General features: G+C 34.7%; 1 protein-coding gene across 1 annotated transcript in view; it reads left to right on the forward strand.

Moving 5' to 3' along the window:
• LOC129220658 (tolloid-like protein 1) overlaps positions 1–14,054 on the forward strand; it is a 296,905-nt gene extending 282,851 nt beyond the window's left edge. Inside the window, exons 15-18 of the mRNA XM_054855087.1 lie at positions 3,397–3,524; positions 4,387–4,600; positions 12,353–12,603; positions 13,902–14,054. Of these exons, the coding sequence (XP_054711062.1) occupies positions 3,397–3,524; positions 4,387–4,600; positions 12,353–12,603; positions 13,902–14,054 (746 nt within the window). The remainder of the gene's footprint in view (positions 1–3,396; positions 3,525–4,386; positions 4,601–12,352; positions 12,604–13,901) is intronic.
• The last annotated feature ends 10,443 nt before the right edge of the window (positions 14,055–24,497 follow it).

Raw genomic sequence — 24,497 nt, forward strand, 5'->3', positions numbered from 1 at the left:
CGTTTTCCATTCATTAACTTTCAAATGAAATTTGAAAAAAGTAAATAAATAATGAATCGTCATTTTGTTTATACATTACGTAATGTAGAAAGTCAATGAACTGCAGTGCCTCGTTTGACCGTCTTTTTCACTTTTTTATATTGACTTTACATTTTTCTTCAAGACCATTAAGATTGCATCATTAGTTTCTTTTAAAGTTTATATTCTACTTTTGCCTTAGGGAAGAAGTAAAGGTTTTATGAAAATAGATTATCATTGTCTAGTGCTATGAGAAAATAGTACATATTATTCCTTATTGAACATATTTTTTTCAGAAAGATAACTTTAAAAATACCCAAGTAAAGAAAAAAAACTGAGGTTCTTTTTTAGTGTTTGTGATTTTAGAATTCTACAGCATTCAGTTCAGGCTTTTCTTTATAATCTATATACATAAATGGCTACTTCTGTATGTAAGGATGTCCTGGGTAAACTTCAAAACTACTGGACAGATTTTAAGCATTTTTTCACCACATATAGCTACATTATCAGGAAGCAACATAGGCTATAATTTATTTCTAAACACTTAGTTTCAAAAAGTTATGGTGGAAAACAGTAAATTTCGTGTAATTTACATAGTAAATGATTAAATACAAAGCCCATTGTTACAGAAATTCTTTGCCTTACAACATCAATATTAATAGTAAACATATTGAAAGTTTTGAATCAAGGCTTCTCCGGAGCCTGTAAAGTCATTTAAAAATTTGGAAATTCTACTTTTGCGCATTTAGGGAAACATAGTAAAGAACTTTTTTTTTCTTTTTTTGCGTGTGTCCTATTATTTAATGAAATAAATCACACGTTTTTTTTAGTGATCTTTGTTTTTGCTAGTTCATATTTTGGAAATTATTCGAACTTTTATATGCTTAAATGTCGTACTTTCATTTCTAACTGAATACTATTTCGTTCTTTATACTTCTTGCTATTTTACTTTTATGGGTAAGGAAGAAGCTCGATTTTTTATCACGTCAAAGCGGTGTGTTTTGAGTTTTTTCATTTAAAACAGAAAACGAAAGAAAGTAGAGATTGTTTGTCGCAATTATTACTGACCCTGGCAACGCCGGATATTTTTGCTAGTAAAAATATAAAATAACACCTAATTTGAGATACCGGAATTTTAAGCTTTCGTACGATCAATCAATTATAATGTTGAAATAAGAAAGAACAGTGTCAAATAGCACAGATTGCAGATTACTACAGACACGTGTTTCGGCGTTACTCAAAGAACACCATTTTCAATTCAAAAGAAATGACCTTATGAATAAAACGACATCCGACAAAAGCCCTTTTCTCGGATGTCTTTTCATCCATAAGGTCATTTCTTTTGCATTGAAAGAGGCGTTCCTTGTAACGCCGAATCACGTGTCTGCAGTAATCTGCAATTTGTGCTACTTGACGTTATTGCTTATTTTACTTTTTTTTTGTACAAAGGTATTTAACTTAATTATGATGTTCTAGTTGTTCTAAATACTAAAACTGTAAAAATTTGTTTTAAAAATGCATGATTTATTTATGTTTTATCAGTTAAACTATAAGTATAATAGAATTTAAAGTCAGGTAACCGAGTAACCGTTAGTTAAAAAATCAAAGGTGCCCAAAAGAAAGTCACGGGAGGTCACTGTGACATACCAAAATTGTCCTTATTCTGCAAATTTTATCAAACAATTCGACAAATTTGGAGACAGCAACAAAGAACAACATTTTTTCAAATCTTTTTAATATAAAAAACTGCATTTGTAAAAAAATTTATAATGATGCATTAATATCTCTTCTCCATATTTCATCACTCGGTAAAATTCGAAGTTTCCTTTGGCAAATTGAGAATTTTTGCTCTCCCAAAAATTGAGTTCCTGCGCAGAGCTCCCCCCTTCCACCTGTAAAAAGTTATTTGAATACCTGAATTTGAATAATAAGGATTCTATACAATTTCCAAAGTAACAACTACACGCAGAAAGTAGTAAATTAATTTAAATTAAGCTCTCATTTTAAATATGCCATCTTAGAACATCTTGTAACAACTATGCCATCTTAGAACAACGGGCGATATGGTAGCGTTCACGGTATAGCTGATTCCACCATGAACTAAGATGCAGTAAAAAAGAGTGCTATTCTAATGGGTAAAGAGAGCATTGCCATACATTCAGTAGTAAAGGAAAAGGACTGGATGAGCAAGCTTTTCATAACTGGTAAGTCTTTGTGAAACTAATATAACCGGTGATGAACTCTTATGAAATGTATCTCAGTCTAAAGACGATTTCTTCAGTAATAGGATTAAAACCTGCATTTTAGAAGAAAATGTTTACTACCATTTTTACTCTTAATTGATATTTTTTTTCAAAATATTAATGCCATATACTGTAAAAACGGCTCAGAAAAGTTCCTGGAAAATAATAAGCAGCTGATGTGCCCAATTTCAACCAGTAAAATATCTTACAAAAGCCAGGAACGTTTTCCGATAAAAGCCAGTACTTTTCTGAAATATTGGGAAATCTCCCCTATTAAAGCCAGTCGTGAACCTTCTAGAAAAATGAAATAGATTTAATGCACTTGATTAGAACCTTCCTGATTTGCTAAGGAACTCCAGAAGCATTAGAGCAACCATAGCCAAAGCAACACGAAAATTGCAAGCAAGAACCAAGCATATTCCTTGCCTCGCAAAGCTGCAGCTATCCAATGACGTATTTGCTCCCATTGGGGCCTCAGTCAATCTGGATGGGCTATAACCAAATAAAAGCCGATGCACTTAATAAACACGCTCAGTCAATCCTAAAAGAAGAGGACTCAAGCGATTTTGATTCAAAAAATTCGGAAAAAAGAGAGAAAAAAATTCATAAATTAGTGGTTTCACAGCGCAAACACCGCCCCTGAAAGTGTTAAACTGTTAGCAAAAAATATCTTTCACACCAGTGAGAAGTCTGCATTCGTGCATCTTATATCAAGAAACGTTTTTGCGAAGGTACTTGATTTTACGGGGGAATAGGTGAAAACCTTTGAATCCCGAAACGTTCCACGCAAATAACCAGTAATGTTTCGGAATTTTTTTACGTTGTAATGACGTTAATTTCTGATTTTTTTCTTTCATTACCGTTAAAATACCTGTTGAAATTTTCGTTGAAAATATGTTCTAGCAGAAATGGTTGTCCCCTAAATAAAGTACTAAGCAAATATTACAAATTGCTAAACTTTTAAAGCTTCGGTAAACAAAAGGTTCATGAAAATAAGCAGCTCTGTTTTCTCTGTATTTATTTTTTGTATTGTATTGTTTAAAACGTTCAACTTTGTACTGGGTCTAGTAATTTCTGGTGGTCACATAATTGAGCACTGAAGCGTGGTAACTAAAATTTGATTTACTATTTTCAGGTAGCTGCAGCCATCACATGATCACACCGCATGGAGAAATTACAAGTCCAAACTACCCGGACTACTATCCAAGCAGAAAGGATTGTGCCTGGTTGTTTACGACTACTCCCGGACATCGAATCAAACTGGTGAGTGTGTTAGGGATATTCTTTCATTCGCTGTTGTGCAAAATAAATTTCGAGAACGAAGCACAAAGCATTGACTATAATATTAACCGGGAGCGTATCCATAAGATTCGTCAGAACAATAACTGTAGTATAAACCTATAACATTAACTAGAACTGTAGTATTTAAATTAACCAGAACTGAACAAGAGTATTTAACTACATTATTATCCAATAGTATAAAACAAATCACTAACCGCAATGTTAACCAGTAGTATTAACCAGAGAATTATTCGTATTGTTAACCAGAGGAGTAATCGCAGTATTGACAAAGTGTACTAACCACCAGAACATTAAATATGAAAATAATCCCGACCAGTAATAAAAAATATTAACCATAATAAGACTCAATACGATTAACCAGAAAAATTACAGCAATATGAATCGATAACATTAACCAGAACATAAATCGTAATATTAACGAATAAAACTGGCTAAAATAGTAATCAAAATATTAACCATGATCATTAACTAGAACAGTAGCAAGAATATCAATCAGAATATTTACCAATGAAAAAAGTAGAAATTAACCGGAATAGTAATTATTGTATTCTTTAGTAAATTTAACTAGAAGAGCACTCCTAAATTTCATTAAGTGCATTAAACCATAATAGTGTAGCCAAGAATATTAACTACAATTATAACTGATACCACTGACTGGAACAGAACTCATTACTGTCGCCAATAAACCATAACAGACAACCAAGAACATTAATGAGAAAAATACCCAAGAATATCGACCACAATTTTCATTAATGAGATTAACCAGGACAGTAACAGCAATGTTAGCCAAATAAATCACTTAACACTGCGATTCATGTTGCAGGTCTTCAAAGACTTCGAGTTGGAGCCTCACCAAGAATGCGCTTACGACCGAATCGCCGCCTACGACGGGGACAGTGACGAGTCACCAACACTGGGCAAATTCTGTGGCAGCAAGATTCCACATCCGATCTTGGCATCGGGCAACAGGATGTACATGGTCTTCAAGTCCGATGCTTCCGTGCAGAGGAAAGGCTTCAAGGCTGTTCATACGACAGGTCAGGGTTTTTCTAAGACTTCGAGAGAAAAAAACAATGACTTTTGTGACATTTAAAACAATGTTCCATAGGTTTTAAATTTACCTGTAAGCAAAATAAAATCTTCAAATATTGAAAAGTTTCACCACGAGCATGAACCAGAAGAAACATACGAATAATGTTTCTTGGTCAATAATATGATGAAAACGACTTAAAAGAAAATTCTTCTACTTCACGTACCTCGACCAGAATCAGCTGTTTAAATTAATTATTCACGAGTTAGAATTAATTGCAAATGCTTTATCAATAATGTTGAAAAAAAAGTTCACAAACAACTAAACTCCGTACACATAATTATCACTCTCAAATGTATGATTTTTATTTTACTGTAGCAGTTCTGTATTTATGCTCTGTAATAGCGAAATATATCTTTCCATTTCAACACTAAAATGTAGTACGTCAAAATTCTGAGCTTCAAAAATTCGAAACGTCAAAAATCTGAACTCACTCCCATGAAGTGAAAATCAGTCTTTTAATGAGATTTTTCTTTACGAAAATTAATTCAACATTCTTCGTGTGAAGTCGGTATACTTTTCAGAAGTTCAGTCAGTTTTCTTTGCTAAATTACTGAATAGTAGTTCCTCACAGAGTACATACAATACTGTAAATATTTTTTTATTTTTCCTTTATGGTCATTAAACAACGATAGTTAGTTTTTATTTAAAAAGTAATTACATATTGCTGCGTTATGTACTGTATTGTGTGCTATGTACGCTCAAAATATGCAATTACTTTATTTAATTATATGGTATACTATTTTCCCAAACGGTACTTTCTTGGCTGTTTTCGAAAAAACTACCCACAGTCTCAACTAGTTCAGATTTTTGACATTTTTTGTAAATGTCTACTCATTAAATTGTTTCAATTTCGCTCTTTTGAAAGTTAATTAAAAGTTTACTACACTCTTTTCCCATTTACCGAACCTAAACGGAAAAGTTGAGCAAAATTAGACACTCCTCCTTCCCATCGAGGTCAGTGTCCTATAATCAATAAGTAATTATGTGTTTAAGAAATTCTGAAAAAACCAAACTAGCGTTCTCCCGTAAAGGAAGCATGGAAAAGTGAACTTGACGGCAAATTTGTTCACCAAATAGGTCACCTGGTGAAATTTGGCATTGCGATTAGATTTGAACTGTAAATGTGTGTCCATTTTTTCAAAAACCATTCTTAGCTTATTAATGCGTTCTCAAAAGGAGTATACCAATAAGACCGAAATATTTTTCGGAAAGGCACACATGCATCAAACGTGATATACCTAACAGATTCTAACACTGCGAAGTATCAGTAAATTTAATCAGTGTCACAAAGTATAACGTTTCGTTACTGGAAGTTGTAAAACTTTCCTCGATTGTAAATTTGTAAACCACCGTTTCTATTTTTTCGCCTATTTCTGTCGATACGTTTACAAAGTTTACAGTTGATGTATAAGTTTTTATGATTTAGACTTTCGAGTTTTCTTTTTGAGACGTTGGGATACATTTTTAAAGCTCATATTTTTAGAAGTGGACATTTCGTTTTGCCAATCGAGAAATTTCTTGAAGAGTTGCATAAAATTTCTTTTATTTTTATTTATTTACTAATTTATTTATTTTCAAATGTTGCAACATGGTATTAAATTTAATACGAAAGGCAATGTTTTATGTCTAAGATGAAGGATTTTAAATAAAGTTGAGATCAATTATGTATCTCTTTAAAGAAATATTGTAATGTCATTAAAGTATCGCATCGCCAAGAAGTCCAGCACTGGTTGTGTTTCCTGCAATGATTCCTTGCTGGTAGTGAAACGAGTTTTACAGAATTCACTTGCGCATTCACGAACGGCGGCAAAACTGAGCGCCAATTACTTAGTGACTAAATCTAAACGTAGGCGGTTAGAAAAAGGTATTATGCTACTAGCACAGCAGCAGATATGAAAGCAAAAAAAAAAAAAAAAAATGTGCTAGTTAAGAGACAAATTAAACATGCTCCCAAAATATGGCAATTCACAAAATGTGCATATAAAGATTTCATAAAATGATGTGTACTTTGGTTTAGTTCTTTTTTATGACTTATCTTTTAGACGAAGTCACTAAACAATCGGCGCTCAACTTAGTCGCCGTTTGTGAATTTCAGGATACGAAAATGAACTTGTAAAACTCGTTTCACTACCAACAAAGATCCATTGCAGGAAACACAACGGTGCTGGCCTTCGTGGCAATACAGTACTTTAACTACAATACAATAAACCTTTAGAGAGTCTGATCTATAGGTTAACACAGCGTTTCTTATTTTCTTTCATACGTGGAACCGTTTTTACTCCTCGCTTTTTTCCCCCAGAACCCTGGCTTATCTTCAACCTTTAGTTGAAACTCCACATTAAAAAAGGGCTTACTAGTTTTCTAGTCCCAAAACCGAAAATTATTTCAAAAACCACATATTGTCCTCAAAAAGTAACACAAAATTTCTTAAAATAATTGAATATCTTTCAATAAATATTTCGTGTTATGTACTGACATAGTTGGAGGTCTTACATTGACAATAAGAGTTGTTTTAATTCCTAAATGTTTTTGATGTTTCCTACGCTGATCATTCGAAAAATACTGAATAGAAGCATCAATGAAACTTTTTTTTTCGATTTTAAAAGTAACTAATCTAAATTAAAAGAAAGCGCAAGCTTCGTGGAACCCTTGAGGGATCTCATTGGAACCGTGGGACTCCACGGAACACAATGGGGTCGTTTCCAAAATTTTAAAAGTATTTTTTTCTGAAAGAGCATGCTTAAAAACATAGAATCTGACCATTTTTAAAAGAATTAATTTAAGTTTAATATTTTTTAAAAATTACTTAAATTGTTGCACTTTCATTGTTTACACTTCTGTCGTGTGACATCACAAATGATGAAATGCCATTCAATGTTGCCATTCACATAACAAAATATTTAATTCGCATCTTTACTCACGTGTATTGGCAACGATATGGTTGATAGCAAGCGTAGAGCGCAATTTTAATTCGCTGCTTAATTATCATAACGTGGAAACGTAGTAGATAGATGCGCCAAATTGCATCATTTGTAACGTCATACAGACCACGCCTTTTTTGAAAAAACGGACATTTTAAAAAATTAATTTAAAAAAAACTGTTGGAAAAATTAAAGTATTTTCTGGGTCCATGTATTTTTGAGCAGTCACGATTGCTTATTGTTCTCATTTGACTGTTTTTGGCGTTACGCTGATTTTTCCCACCGCCACCCTCCGCACCATCACCGTGGACCGGCTGGCTCCTCACGATGCTGCTCCTATAGCGAAAGCCGTCTCCAGGTTGCAACCATGTCCTACACACACGCGCATACATACACAACTACACACACACACGCGCACATACACACACACAAACACACATACACACACAAACACATACACACACATACAAACACTTACACACACGCATACATACAGACACCCACACATACACACACACACATACACAACTACCCACACATTCATGCATGCACACAGACACAAACACATATGCCTACACACACATATACATACCCCCTCCCTCACACACATTCATACACACACATACACATAACCCGTACACACAAACACACACGCCTACATACACACACTCGTGATTGCGAAAAACATAATTTGAATTCAAGATGTCAAAATTCAAATTAATTATTTTTTTTTCTTTGCTCATTCTATCCATTTCAATGACTATAAGTAGTACTTTTAACTGAAGGAAACCACCCCATTTAAGAAACACTGGCCCAACATATCGATTGCGTGCGTACATGGAGTTGCACAAAATCAGTAGGGTCTGGTGGGGGAAAGTGGTCAATGGGGTAAAGTGGTCATAATTCAAATAAATGGCTATACCTTAAAAATAAATGTTCGAATGAATGTGAAAATTTTATTTTAGAGTAGTGCAGTTAGAAACTACATTTTGAATACAAAATTTTGCAACTGGTAAAATTTTGTTGGTAAAAAAAAATATTTTGAGTGATTATGATTTTTTTAAAAATCTAAACACCTCTTTTAACTTCCTTGAGAAATTTTGTTTGTTAGAATTATGAACAGATTGACTGCACAGGAAGCTTCCTACATGTCTCAAGAACTCATACTCATTAGCAGTTAGCTGAATCTATTTTGAATAATTTTTTAGAACAATTTTAGTAATATGGGGTAAAGTGGTCATAATATTAGGCTTAACGAATATTGTTCTTTTAAAATCACTTAATCTTTAAGTATAAGGCAGGTATAAGTTGAATATTAATTTCGCTTAATATGTATTGTTTTTACAGTAAACAAGGTTAAATATATGAGTATATGCGCATGCATACGCATATACTCGTGTAGGCACGTATAATATACGTATTCACATAAATGCATCAATAAACACGTATTTGGGTATCTCGTAGTATTTTTTATCTATACAGATATACATTCGACTATACCCGTATATACCCGCTTATACTCGTACATATACGAACACTTATATACTCAGGCAGACACGACGTATATACACGTACATACTCGAGCTGACACTTACATACTAGCATATGATATACATGCATGCAGGGTGAGTTTAAACTCTTGGGCAAATTTTTAAAAGTTGTTAGAGAGGAGGAAAAGAAGCAAGAATCATAAGAAACATATGGCCACAAACTCAACGCTGATGCGCTACATGCACGCAAAGCCAGAAACTAATGAATGTAAAACAGGTCACAAATTTATTACAAAAAAGACAATTTTACACAACGACTTAAGAAAGTTTTAAAGTCATTGATGAAACTTGCGGCCGGCATCTGTAATACATGCGTCGTAATCACTCTGTTGCAATTACGAGACTCTTGAAAAACTTTCATCAGTCGCTGCGCCTTTGTTGCGATGCGTGTATTAGAGCTACTACAGGCCTTACTTTTTAACAACTGTCTAAATATTTCTTAAGAACTAAAATGTGGGGTAAAATCAACTTTGTGTAACAAATCTGTGACCTGTTTTCATTCCATCGATTTCTGACTTTGTGTGCATGTAGCGCGTCAACGATCATAAGTTCCTTATGATTCTTTGCTTCTTATCCTCCCCTTTCACACCACTTAGATTTTGCCCAAGATCTTGGATTCACTATGTAAGCATACATGAATATTAGCGGATATACTATAGATATACGTAGATACATGTACTGGTGTTTACACGTAAGTATACGTGTATACTCTTGCTTCCACATATATATATACGTGAGTAGACACGTACCAAACACGCACTGGATATATCCACGAATTAACTCGTGTATACCCGTATATGTATGTAAGTACACTGCTGGCCGTTAAAATTGCTACACCAAGAAGGAATAATCTGAATGAAACAAAATTTTGCACACGTGATGGCAACATTGACACTAGAAAACGATTGCAAAATGAAAGCAAAATAATCATTTATTACTGGAAAAATCTCACATGAATGGAATTTTAAGTACCCTGTTGCGCCACCTCTAGTTGGAATTTAAGAACCGATACGGTCGAGCATTGAGGTACAGCAGTTTCGTACGATGTCTTACGTCTTCTCGTACCACAGTTGCTGTAAACGCGCCACTAATTTGATCAAACTTACAAGCTGTCCAATTTACCGTCTCAAGTGATCCCAGATATGCTCAATTTGTGACAAGTCACAAATCGCAGACCAGAGCATCACGCAGACCAGAGAAAGTGATAATGCGGAGGAGGAAATCCCTTTACACCCTTGCTGTGTTTGACCGAGCATTGTCATGTTAAAAAATGGTTCCTGGGAGCCCCGTCGTGAGTGCTAACACGTATGAGTTTGATCGAATGAGTGACACGTTTACAGCAACTGTGGTACTAGATGACGCAGGATATCGTAGGAGACTGTTATGTCTCAATGCCCGATTGTTTGGCTTCAAGTACATCGTACATTCACGCTAGAGGTGGCTTAACAGGGTACTTAAACCTCCACTTATTCGAGATTTTTCCAACCATAAATGATCAATTTGCTTTAATTTTGTAATCACTTGCTAATGTCAATCTTATTATCACGTGTGTAAAATTTAGCTTCATTCTGGCAATTTCTTCTTGGTGTAGCAATTTTAATGGCCAGTAGTGTATCTATGTACACTTATATATGCGTATATACGTCGACTATACACGTATATACTCAGAAACTCAGGTATGCACATATATACTTGAGATACATGTGCAAACACGCAAATGATGTTCGTTTTGCGCGTATATACTCGCATATACACGTGACTCGTATATACTCGTGTAGACACGTATACACTCCTGTAGGCAATCACGTATGCTTATACGCTCGTGTATACACGAATATACTTGAGTAGGCACATGCATGTATCTGATGTATACATGTATTTATTCATATATGAACATGTTTACTCTTGTTTACACGACACGTATATACTCGTGCATACCCGCATATACTCGTACATATACTTGTAACTATAAAAATAACCAAAATATACAAATAATAGGGTTATTTGTAACAGTTTTGCAGCTGTTTTTAACTATGACCACTTTACCCCATGCTATGACCACTTTCCCCCATCCCATGGGGTAAAGTGGTCATAAATACAAAGGGAAATGAAAATGTTATAAAACTACTTAAATCAATATTTTTTTTTTCTGAAATTCAATGTACGTGTTCTTTAATAATGCAATGTAAAATAATAACAAAAAAAGTTGAAGTATTTAAAGAATTTATTGCATTTATTATCTACCTAAGTTGAAAACCTACGATTTTATGACCACTTTACCCCACCAGACCCTACCCCTCTAGCGACGAAAAAATCATGCTTCGTTTTTTTCTGGGAAAGTAAGACCATAACGTTTCCTCGTTTATGAAAGAACTCTGTAGATGTTGTTTCACTGGTAAGGTACCCTCATTGCAGAGAAAACAGTTTAAACTCCTTGTCCCGCTTTAATGCTTTATATTAGTAGTATTATTTAAGTTTTGAGAATTGTTTTGCAATGAACCCAATCTGAGTTTTCTTCTATGGTTGAAAAACGTAACCTGGCAGCATCGTAATATTGTGGTTGCGATCTGCGTAGCCTTTACAATGCTGCCAGTTTAGGCTTGGCCTAACTTTAGAAACTCTCATTTTGGACTCGAAAACGTAGGTAACATCTGGTTTTTAAAACTGTTTTTGGATGTCGAAATGCGTAATTTAATACTCAGTCGTAAATAAATAAATTACTCGAAGTTGAAGGTATTCTTTTGTATTTGAAACCAAGTTTTAGTTATTTACTGTTGTGTTTATATAACCTAAATCTTGCTATTTTCAAAGAGGCGTTGCACAGGAAACCAATTGCGAAAATTGGTCTTAAAAGAACTAATTGAAGTCCGCCGCTGAGAACAGTTAAGAAGAACGAGGAGATCCCAAGCAAAAGTGTGTGTGGGGGGGGGGGGGAATCCCATACTTTGATGCTTGGGTGCTGTGTTATTGCCCATGATAAATTATTTTTTAATTGCATTGGCAATCTAGCCACAGTTGTGTTATCTGAAAAAGATATATGTGCTCAGCCATAGGAGCAGAAAGATTAAAAATTCCTGTTCATTCTTCAACTTGTGCACAGTAGCAACTTAAGCAGAGATTTTAAAATAAAATACATCATTTTAATACCTTATCGTCAGTCATATGATCGTTGATATTTAATCTTAATATTGTTAAAATTCTGTAATCTTGTTATTTCTCTTCCAGTTTGTGGCGGTCGCTTGATGGCACACCGCAACATGGAACACCTCTACTCGCACGCCAAATATGGCGACCACAACTACGAGAACAAGGAGGACTGTGATTGGATCATCCAGAGCTTGTCCGAGCAACGAGTCAGATTACGATTTCTTACCTTCGAAGTGGAACACGAGCAAGACTGCGGTTACGATTACGTGGAGGTCTTTGACGGGGAGGATGACTCGGCAAAAAGCATGGGAAATTTCTGTGGGAACAAGGTAATTCATCAATGTGAGAATTTGAACTACTTTATAACGTATTCAAGAGTCGCTATATAATTATAGCAAGCTTATAAGCTATAATAAGCTTCCTGAATTTCACATTCATTAATAATTCTAACGGAAAAACGAAAAACAAGCCGGAAGTCCAACACTGTTTCACAATAAAATAAAATGTGATAAACTCTGTGTGCTCTTCAGACTGTACTTTAGAGTGTAGTTATTCTGACCAATATAAGAAGCACACCATTTGTTGGTTAGTTGGTTGTCGCATCCATGGATTTCCTTCAAATTGTGTCATACACATAGATAACTGCCTCAGCTATTTGGAGGCAGCGTTTCGAATAAAGATCTTCTTTAGGAGAGTAGGTAATTTGCTTCAGTGCATCCAAAATGGCAGGGCATGAGAAGATGTGATCCGGACTGCGTTATGCCACTAAGTAATTTATGCATGCAGTATAGGTCCTACTTCCGTCAGTCCCTATCTTTACTCCCTTAAAGTGTCTAGTCCTCAGTTTTGCTAATGTTTTGGTGATTTCCTGCTTCGCATTCAATTCGCAGATTCGGAACTTGTGCTTGATGGCGGTGCTCCTGAATTTTCTCGTTTGAAAGCGTTTGCATCAAAGAGGGGGATGATGTGCTGGTTTTCTCCAACAAGTTGTAGCCCTTTCTTGACCAAGACGTCTGCATCTTCGTTGCCGTCAATGCCGACGTGGGCTGGTATCCATTGCAAAATACAATGGATTTTCTCATGGTTGAGTTTGGCGATGGGAGTTATTGATGTCCTGAGTCTGTCTAGTGAGGCCTTTTTTAATTTCTTGGAGAGCAGCTTTATAGTCGCTGAAAATAGTGATTCCTTCTGATTTTTTTGTGGTTTATATCTTGATGTAGATGTTCAATGACTCTTGAATGTCAAAAAGCTCACAAATGTAGTTGGAGGCAATTTTTCCAGCACCAATTTTGTAATGTTCAGTGGTACCGTCTTGAAAGATGAATTTGATTCCAGCTCCACCGTCTATTAATGTCTCGTCGGAGAATCCGTCCGTGAAAGCGCTTACAATATCGGACTCGATTATTCTGATTGACACCATTTGTAAAAAAAAAATACAGTGAATACGCTAGTCACGTCCACGATTAGTAGGCTATTTTAAATTAGTAAACTAGTTACTATTTACTGGAGAACCGTTAGAGACTACCTTGAGATAGTTATTTCAAGTATTTTCTTTTATTAACTTTTATTATAGATTTCATTCAATCGAAAAAGTTTCTTTAGTACAAAGTTTCATTTTATCTTTTAGGTACCTCCTGAATTCTTCTCTAGTGGCGACGCTCTTATGGTAAGATTTCGATCGGACGACACCATCAACACAAAAGGCTTCTCCGCAGCTTACACCGCCCTGGATTCCCCAATTGAAGACAACGACGATATCTTAGAGCGCTACCACCTGTAACAAGCATATCCTTAGAAGGAACTAGCCATGGATTCCCCAAGTCGGCGCCTGTACAGAGACCAATCGATTTTTGATGAGTAGGACTCGGTGATTCCGATTGGCTTTCGTTGTCTTTCACTTGAATGGTTTGATTGTTTGTGAATTCCAAAAGAAAAAAAGAACGGCGTATTGCGAATCAAAGATTCAACTCTGGAGTGGCATTGCCGTCCCAAAGTCATTTTCTTTTTTTCCCAAAGAATCGACCCTTTCGGTGCTTGCTACTAGCTGCTGGCTTCTGAGAGATGAACCAATTTGTGCATAGATGTGTTACTACCTGTTCTAAAGGATAGTATATGTTAACTTGTAGACCTAATTGATGAATACATCCCACTTTGAATGCGATGAAATGTTTGATTGGTTCTTCAGAATTTAATCAGCCCCCACTCATGTTTCTCAATCACTTACCCGTTGGCTGTTATAAAATCCACAAGCAAATGTTACGTTGGCATGAGACTGGCATAGTAAAATTATTGTTGTTGTGACAGCTTTGCGACAGACTCCGCTGTAACGTATTTTTCGGCCGTCGTAGACAGCCTTTATGTTGTCAACCACTTTTTCCATCATGTGCCATTTATTCCACGGTGAAAAATTACTTTTACCCAGAGGACCCTGATTGGCTGATTTCGCTATGATGTAATGTGGAACTGATGAATTTTCACTGTTGGTATGATACCCATAGCAACAGTCGCATTTTTTTGCCATCATTGTCGGTTTGACAACGGAATAAGTCTACACGTCACCCGTACTTTTATGAATGAACTACCCCTAGATATTATTTAACGCCAAACTGCCGTGGAAGATGATTTAGAAGATACTTATGCTTATTAGTAAGCAGAAATCTCGTTTATGTTATTAATCTAAATTGGAAAAAAAAGAATAGATGAGCAAATGACGAGGCCAACATACTAAGATATTTGTGGTAATTTTTGTGTCTTCAAGAAGATCTCCTGCATCATATTGATTGCAGTTTTACAGCATAAAGCATTTAAAACCGATCTCACTTGCCAATGATTAGAACAGTAATGTTCTAAATTTCGAATCATATATGCACATATCCACCATTATGTATTCCAGTTTTAACTGTCGTCTTTGTGACATACATGTTGGCCGGCAATGTTGTTTATTTTGCAAACTCAAAATGGCAGTTTTAATGACTGCATGCTATTAGTAACTAATGGAAGGCTTCACTTTCATGAAAACGTAATAGATCTTTTACTTGAATTAGTTTAAACTAGTCCAACGTTTAGATGCGAGTATATCGTACCGCTAATGATTTTAGCGGTAGAAAAAGAAATATTGCTATTGAAACGCGGGAAGCATACGGATGCTTCGGAAACAAAGTGTCTACTTTAATATACTAATTCAGTTTTTGACCAAAAAATGTGTGTTAATTCTTTTGCGCAATTAAGGTTGATATTGCTGCTGAGACCGTTTAGAAATCATTTTAATAAAAATTTAATGTGACAAATGTATTCAATATTTGCGCTGCCGTTAAAATTTTCTGCTCGGAGACTTGGAGAATTGAGCTGATATGATATTATAAGTTCAATTTCGTATTAGTATTCCGTTCCAATCATAGAGCAGAGATTACTAAAGGGAATGATAATCCCATATTTTTGATGTGGCAGCACTGCCTAACAAGAGAACATGGAACTGTTTTGTTGTCAAAAAATTAACCCTTTTAGAAAGAGCATTGGAGAGAAAGGAAAGGTTTAATTATCTGTACTTGTTTCAGTTCTGTGTTTTTACAGTTCTGTGTTACTATTTTCTAAAACAAGACACACCCTCTTTTCACCTTTAATCCACCTGACTCATTTCTGAAGATTGGCCTAAAAGTAATATTATGTGACTTTCCAGTTACCGTTTACTACGAATAGCTTATTTCGGTTTGTTGATCTTCAGTATTAATATCATTACTTAACTAGTGTAGAAGCGTGTTTTCTCCTATTTTTTTTTCTATTATTTAGAAAAAATATTCATTTTATAACTTAGAATTATTTTTATTTTTATAAAACTAAACGCTATTAAACTATTGATTTCATGAACTACTGTTTTTTAGCTATCTGCCTAGTTTTTTGTACACATTTACAATCTTGCCGAGGTTTCTTCGTTACAGTTAAGTAAGCAATAAATTTCTCAAAAGTTGAAATAATGAATTTCACTGAACCAAATTTACATTTAGCATAAGCTTTGATAATGCAAAAATAAAATATACCGAACACATTTAGCTCTATAATTCTTAAGGAATAAATAAGACCAAAGCCAAGGCAGTAGGTTAAAATATTACAGCCTTGCGATGGATGTGATATGGGTCAATTTTACTCAACAGTATTGCACTGCTTTGGTAAAACACTTGTTCAATTAGTATCTTGTGGGCGTTACGAAATCTTTTTCTATATTTTCCTTATGAGTTATTGGCTCCTATGTATAATCGATTATACTAAGTTTTGCTGTTGGAAAATGGAGAATAAAGGTCAGAAAAATTAAAATCATTTTGAAAGTCTTGTTTTAATTAATTACAAACATTTCATTTATTAAAAAGTAGAAGATGGCAACGGATAAAAATTTAAAACCATTGAGCTTTCTCTGGTCATTTGCCAACATTTAAATCGCGTGACAAGTATTCTGGAGGCAATCGTAAGCGAAAAAGTTTCAATGTGATTTATCTTTCACATTGTTGATTTCATTTAGCTGTATAACTCGCACAAAAGATAACGGACTTAAAACACCTCAAAAGGAACAAATTCGTTGAAATTCGAAATTCTTCACGGATCTAATACTTTCTTCCATATTTTAAATAGAAGAAATGCTCGTGTACTTCTCGAATGTAATGTCTGCTCTATGGTTCAAATAGCCTCTGATTAATTCAACATCTGATTTAAAAATCAACACCGGAACACCGCTTTAAATTAATGGGGATTAAGAATAAAAGGCAGTTAGTGCCAAACGAACTATAATTAATACCAGTTTGTGGAAATACAACCACTAAAAAGAGATCTCATTTTATTTTATTAATACGAGCTCTTCAACTTTTTTATCAAATTGAACTTGGATTGATTTGGAGAATTTTTTCACAGAAAGCTGACATCGCACATAACAAGAACAACTGCGGCGATTGGACAAAGATACAGGGAAAAAATGTCAGTGATCGCACTGCATTCATCTTGAGCAAACAAAACCTGGCAGCACAAGAGGGCTGCCGATATTAAAGCATTACGACGCTGCCAGATTAGGGTTTGCCATAAAATTAGAGAACTTGTGAGTTTTCTCTTTACTTCTCCAAAAGACACGCACTATTTTGTTTTTTAAAATAAAAATTTGTAGGTTGTTCCAAAAACGACTGATACAATTGAAAAATCAACGAAAACTAAACGGCATGTACCGTTTTTTGTACGATGCTTGGGACAGCAGTAAATTTTCAGACAGGCAATCTTTCAAAATTAGTTATGATAATCCTCAACAGATGGCGCTGCAGGTAATTTAAAAGGTATAAAAGAAAACGCTGTCCGTAAAATCGCCAAAATGACCGGTATATTCGAAAAATCAATAAAAACTAAACGGGCAGCGACAGAAATGCACTGTTTATTTGCAATATGCTTGAAAAAACAGTACATTTTCAGGCAGTAGTTTCGGACAAAATTCAAACTTTCAGACAGCGTAGCTAATTTGGAAAGTGTGTCTGTCAGAAAATTTACTTTTTTCAAGCATATTGCAAATAAACAGAGTATTTCTGTCGCTGAACGATTAGTTTTTATTGATTTTTCAGGCATACCGGTCGTTTTGACGATCCTATAAACTGCGTTTTCCTTTGTACCTTTTAAAATATCTGCAGCGCCATCTGTTGAGGAACACAGTAACTAATTTTAAAAGTTTGTCATTCTGAAAATTTACTGCTGTCCCAAGCATAATGCAACAAACGATGTATTTCTATCGCAGCCCGTTTAGTTATTATTGATTTTTCAAATGTATCAGACATTTTTGGAATACCTTGTATATACTTTTATTAAATCAACGTTACTGATTAAATCATCACATGTGGAATCGAATTTCGAATATTGCAGCGTATGGAATGTCTCGAATGACTTATTTTAATTCTTATGAAGTTTACAAACACCTAGGTATGTGGTCCGATGCAATTTTCTCTCTTAGAATTTTTTATTTCGTTTGGAACGATTACCCCTCTTTTTTCGAATCTTGGATGTTTTCAATTATTTAAGAAGCTCAACCAAGCAGTATGGTTCATAAGATGTTTCCTTTTTTTAAATTTGAAGTGAAGCAGCGGGATTCTCTTTTTCTAACAATGGAGAATATTTTCTATGCTTTCTCTCGAAAATAGTACAAAATATAAAATGAACTTACACGATAATATGATGATAAAATGAACTTAGAGATAAATCATAAAATTTTGCCTCTCAATATCTTCTGCTTCAGAATCTCCGTGGAACAATTTTTACCATGGTTTCTGCTCATACCACTTTCTGAAATGAAATTCGATGCTTTCAGTTTTTTTCTGTCAAGATTTTGTTTCCAAAGAGGGAAGTTTTTAAAAATTATCTTAGGTGTAACCTTTCTTTCTCTTGAATTTAATTTTCTGAATGATTAAACACTGATTAATGAACAATTTTTAATCACAATATTTATACGCGAACATCAGAAATCCCCCCTCCCCCCCCCCCATTTTTTTGGTATCAATTATGAAAAGGATGGGTAATGAAACTTACATAATTCGAAAGGCACTGTGCCGTAGATGTGCTTAGAAAAGCGCATTTTTGTATTTGTTCTTTCATTTTTTTGCCTCATTTGTACTACTTTATTATTTCGATTTTAATGCAACTTTTCACATGAATTTCCCAATTTAAGGAAAAAGAAAGCCCTGCAAGATTTAAACTTTTATACCATTTAAAATGTCTGACTTTTTCTTTTTTTTTCTTTTGATGATGGAAATATGTGAATGTGTAGTTGAATTTAGAAAAGTGTTAGAGGGAACGTTAACAAGCAAGAACCATATCGGAGTATATGGTCACAAACGAATTGCTGAAGCTCTACATGCACACAAAGCCAGAAACTGACATTTGCGGAACAAGTTCCAAATTTATTACACAAAAAGGTTAAAAGTCATAGCCTGTGGCTTTAATGCACGCTTCACAACCAGAAAGTAGTGATTGGTGAAATCTTGAGAGATCGACTCGTCTTTGCAACGGTCGGCGCATTGTCATTTTGACGCATGTATTGCAGCTGATAGCTGCAATTTTCAAGAACTGTTTTAATCTCGACTTAAAAAAACTGAAATGTTGAGTAACATCGCCTTCGTGAAATAATCTTTATTACTAACTAGCCGCCTGCGGCGACCGCCTTTTTACGCCAGGGGTGCCGCCTTCGGCGGCTGCTTAAACAATTTAGCGACGACATTAATCAATGTTTTTCTCTATAAATCAGTATTATCATTCTTTTTTTTACGCCAATGTTGGCGGTGTCAATCAATCTATATCTATCTACATCATTAATAATTTGAATAAAATATTTTCTAGATCTGTCTCCAGTTTCGTCGTTTGGAATATTTTTAAAGGAGGGGGAGGGGAGACACAAACGACGTACTCTTCATGCAAATTTTGTCGACAAATAACAAAAAGCACTTCCACTTTTATGTGAAAGCATTGTTTTTTCAAAGTCATGGTGTATGTGGGGGAGGGACGGGGACATTGACATCCAATGTGCAAGCAGCCACCTACGGCGGCTGTTTGGCTAACTTGTCATTTACCTTTTTACTTCAAGTTTGCCGCCTTCGGCGGTTGTTTAAATAAATTTGGCAGCAGTATTAATCAATCCATCTCTACCTTTTTTTTTGTGCCATTCACATTTTTACGCCAAGATTGCCGCCTTCGGCGGCTATCTACCTTTACAATCTATCTCTACATTTTCTTATCCATCTCTATTTATTTTGACCTCCTCAAACATTTCCTAATAAAAACAAAGAACACTCAAAAAACCGCTTTTTTTTATTTAAGTAGAGCAAAAAAAAAAAAAAAGCTCAAATTCCCCGTAGTGTGCAAAAAGTAACGTTTGACAAGGATAAAAAAAATCTCGCTGTTTTTATTGAATTAATGCGTACAACTATGAAATGTAACGTAATATAGATACAGCGAAAGGTCCAGCTTGGGGGGGGGGATGGAAAAAGAAATAAATGCAATCCATAATAATCCAAAAAAAAAAAAAAAAAGGAAAGAAAAAAAGCAAGCGCTGCCGAAAAAACGCGTGGTCATCACGTCAGAAAATGTAGAAGTAAGCTATATAGTAAAAAAAAAAAGATTAACATTGCTTGCGATTAAGATTCCATCGTAAATATCGAATCGAAACCCAAGTAGTGACGTACAGGCATAAAAGATTGAAGAACGCTTTTTTCGACTGATGCGTGAAAGGACATGATGTGTTCAGCATTAAAAAAATTGTAAAAAAAAAACTACTGCATATTTTTAAGAACTTTTTTCTTCTGAAGAGGGCGAAATGTTTTTACTATTACCAACTTAAATTTCAGAAATGAGGCTTTGATACTTCTCGCAGGATGATATTAGAAAAAAATAAAACCCAGAAAAACATGCAAATTAAAGGTTTTTTCAAAAATTCATAAAAAATACAAAAATTGCTCTATCTTCAAAATTTTTTTGTTCATCATATTTAAAATTAAATTTCCGACACTATAGTCCCAAATATATTTGTCTGGCGCGATTGGTTCGGGGTCTGTGAGGTTAAAAGTACTAAAAAGTGCTAAAAATCACATAAAACATTAAATAACTTTTTTTCTAATTAAAATATCAAAAATCGAAGCCCGAGGTGCACAACTTTAGCAAAAACTACACCTGTATACCAAATTTCATCTTTCTAGGCCTTACCGTTTTCCCGGGATGCGCGCCACACACACACATACACACACACACACACACACACACACAAACATCTTATTTTATTATATGTATAGATAATAAAGCTGAAAGTTTGTCTGGATCTCTGTCGGGATATCTGTCCGGATCTCTGTGTGGATCTCTGTGTGGATCTCTGTGTGGATCTCTGTGACGCTCATAGCGCATAAACCGTTCGGCCGATTTTCATGAAATTTGATACAAAATTAGTTTGTAGCATGGGGGTATGCACCTCGAAGTGTTTTCTCGTAAATTCGATTTTGTTCTTTTTCTATTCGAATTCTAAGCCCATTTTACCGAGCGAATTATCATAACATGAACGAGCAAAGTACCATAACATGAACCAGCAAATTAACATAGCATATTGGCGAGGAATTCATCATCCATTATTTGTAAATATACAGGCGAACCAAATTACCTTTTAATATCAACTACGGGCAGAGCCGTGCGGGTACCGCTAGTTTATAATATTTCGCATCTTTCAGTCTCTGACTTTGTGTGCATTGCACGTCACTATTCCTTAGTTTTTGCTTGCTGTCGTCCCATATCTGTTGATTATTAGAAACCAGACAGTTGACCAACAGTAACCTATTTATTGAAGACTCAAATAAAACACGTACATTTTAACATAATGGGAATTCAGAACCACACACTTGAACAGAAATGCCTCGCATGGCACAAAGGTTCTTCTTGAATATTTTAAACATTGAATGCCCGGAAATAAAATACAATACCAACAATAACATCCTACAAAATTTAGCTACGTATTTTCGATCGCTTAGAGGAGAATACATATTTATTATTTTTCAACATTACTGTTATGCACATTTATCGTTCTTTTTTGGCTAAGCGCAACGAAATGTCTAAAAGCAATCCCTAAACGCAATGCCAGTAACTTTATAGAAAATAAAACAGAGCAAAATTGAATTTCTGTGTCTCTTTTGGAGAAAATATTTCATTAACTAAAACAATTTTTGTTAGATCTTTTATTTTAACAAAGCTCTACAAAACATTTTACTAAAATGACTTTTTTTTACAAAATGAACGAAAGTGATACATGAATTTTACTTTTCTTTCTTAGTTTGTCACTCTATACTCGTCTCTGAAGGTTGAATGAAACTTAAAGAACAATTTTAAATGTTACTGAAAGTGCTGTAAAAAGCTTTTATAGTAAAGATTTTAGTGCCAAACTTATTTGTATTCTGATTTTTAATTGTATTTGTTTTATGTTTCTATAGTACGTCAATATTTGTATTTATTTTTACTTGTATAAATTGATATGTTTTTCCCCCTCAGAAAACCATTGCCAATGTAGAAAGGATTAATTTTTATTTCTTCAAATGTAGCAGCAATGTTCTACCTCTTAAATGTCATGTTTGGTTTTTAACAATAAAATATCAGTTAAAGTTTTCTAGATCAGAGTCCTTATTTTTTGTTACAGAGGAATCAGCACCTGTTCTCTCTGAGGTCAACCTAGGGAACAGTTTTTGTCTGTATCCACACTTCTACTTGAGACAGCAGTATCGAGAGAGAGAAACGTTCGATTGCTCCATCCTCCTCGGAGCGATTAGCGCCAGAATAATAATAATAATAATAATAATAATAACAATCAGCTCAAACCGTGGTTATGCCTGAGTTATGTTCTACACGGAAAAAAAACCAACATACATTGGTTTGGAACACTTACGTCTGTGTAAGTGTAAACTGTAAAAGTGTTTGGAGCACTTTGCGTTTGGAACACTTCAGTTCGGCAAAAAGTGTTCCAGCCGCCTGACTGTGCGCTAAAATATATTTCGATTGTGTTTCGTTAAGAAGCAAGTGCATTGAATTTGTAGAGAATCTCTTCTGAATGTTACCCGCTCAGGATGTTTGCTAAATTTAAACTTAAGAAACACATTTGAAAATAGGTTGGGGTCTCATTTGAGAATAGATTGGGGGCAATTAGTGCGCACTCGTAAAAAAAACCATTGCTTTCTTTCGTACAAATATAATTTCCATAGTTTTCTTTAATTGACAGTCGATATAATATCTCAATAGGATACTATACTAGAAATTTTGTTGATGTAAATCACTTTCGGTTGGTTTCGCGAATGCCGGCAAAAAGGTTGGCCATCCCTGGTCGATGATCGTCCATTGCCCGGCGGTGGTCGACAGCTCTCCCATACCCCGTGAGATTGTTGTTCTATTAACAGCAGAAACTGCTGGTATAGTCAAAGGAGTGCTTATAAGTGCTTTGAAAAGTGTTCAACGAAGTGGTCGAAAGAAATTGACTTGTGGCAGTGTTAAAAAAAAAAATCTCAAATGCTTTCCCAAAGTGTTAAAAATGTGTGTGAACCAACAAGGCATTCTGTTGAAAGAGTCGTCAGAAGTGTTTTAAAAACTTTTCCGAAAACATTGCGCTTCAACGTTTTCTAAAACAAAGGGGACAAGTGTCAGAGTTCAAAAGTATTCTGCCGTGGGCATGTAAAGGACAGTAACTGCATTTTTTTTTTATCTATTGCACGTTAGTTTTAAAGAACAAGCTTGCTTATTTGGTTTCCAGTGAGAAAAAAAAGTGCGAAAAAAACGTATAATTTCAAAACTTCCCTATTGTTAGTATGGAGTCCAACACACATTTCTTCAAATATCTCGAAAACTCATTTCTGCAGTTACTGTCGTTTACCTGCCCACGGCAGCATTTTCCAAAAATGGTCAAAATGGTGTTAGATTCCTCAAAACGTGTAAGTCCGTCAAAATATAAAATTTTCAGGAATTCATTTTTTTTTTTTTTTTTTTTTTTTTTGTGTGTTTAGAAAGTTAGAATGAGAGTTTTGTAAGTCATCCTATCGTATTTTCAAGCCGAGCTCAATTTGTGCGGGAGTTCACACGCACTGTTCTCAAAATTTTATATGCAATTTCTCATAAGCAGCGGTATTCACCCAATTTACACACTGAGATAAGTTCCGAAGACTGTAGGTCCCCCGCACTTGTTTTATTGTAAATTAAAAGCCCTGGTTTCAAGTCATTGAGGGTGTTGTAAAAATGTCTGCAAAATAAGGAGGACTGAGTAGATATTAATTTCAAGAGAAGGAATTAAAATGGAAAATGAGTCAAAATTTAATTTAAAACATAGTTGGGCGAGAGAAACATATTTTCAAAGGGATCCTGTTTTTCTACGACGGCGGGAGCAGTTTAGGAGGGAGATTTTGGAAATCTTTTGGTCTCATTCTTGTGTGGGGGGGGGGGGGGAATGAGGGGCGCGAAGCATTTTAGGGGGATTTGCGTGTATGTCCTAGGGGGAGGTGCGTGCTTTAATTATATATATAAATATATTATATATATATATATATATATATATATATATATATATATGGGTGTGTGCGTGTATGATGTGTTTTTACTATTAAACTATTTCTCTATATATTTCAATTTATTGTCATTCTTCCTTTTGCTTATCAGAGTTCTTAATTCCGTTCCCTATACTTATTTCTGTTTTTGAATAGTTTCTTTT

Source organism: Uloborus diversus, chromosome 4 (assembly GCF_026930045.1).
Source record: "Uloborus diversus isolate 005 chromosome 4, Udiv.v.3.1, whole genome shotgun sequence".
Lineage (NCBI taxonomy): Eukaryota > Metazoa > Arthropoda > Arachnida > Araneae > Uloboridae > Uloborus > Uloborus diversus.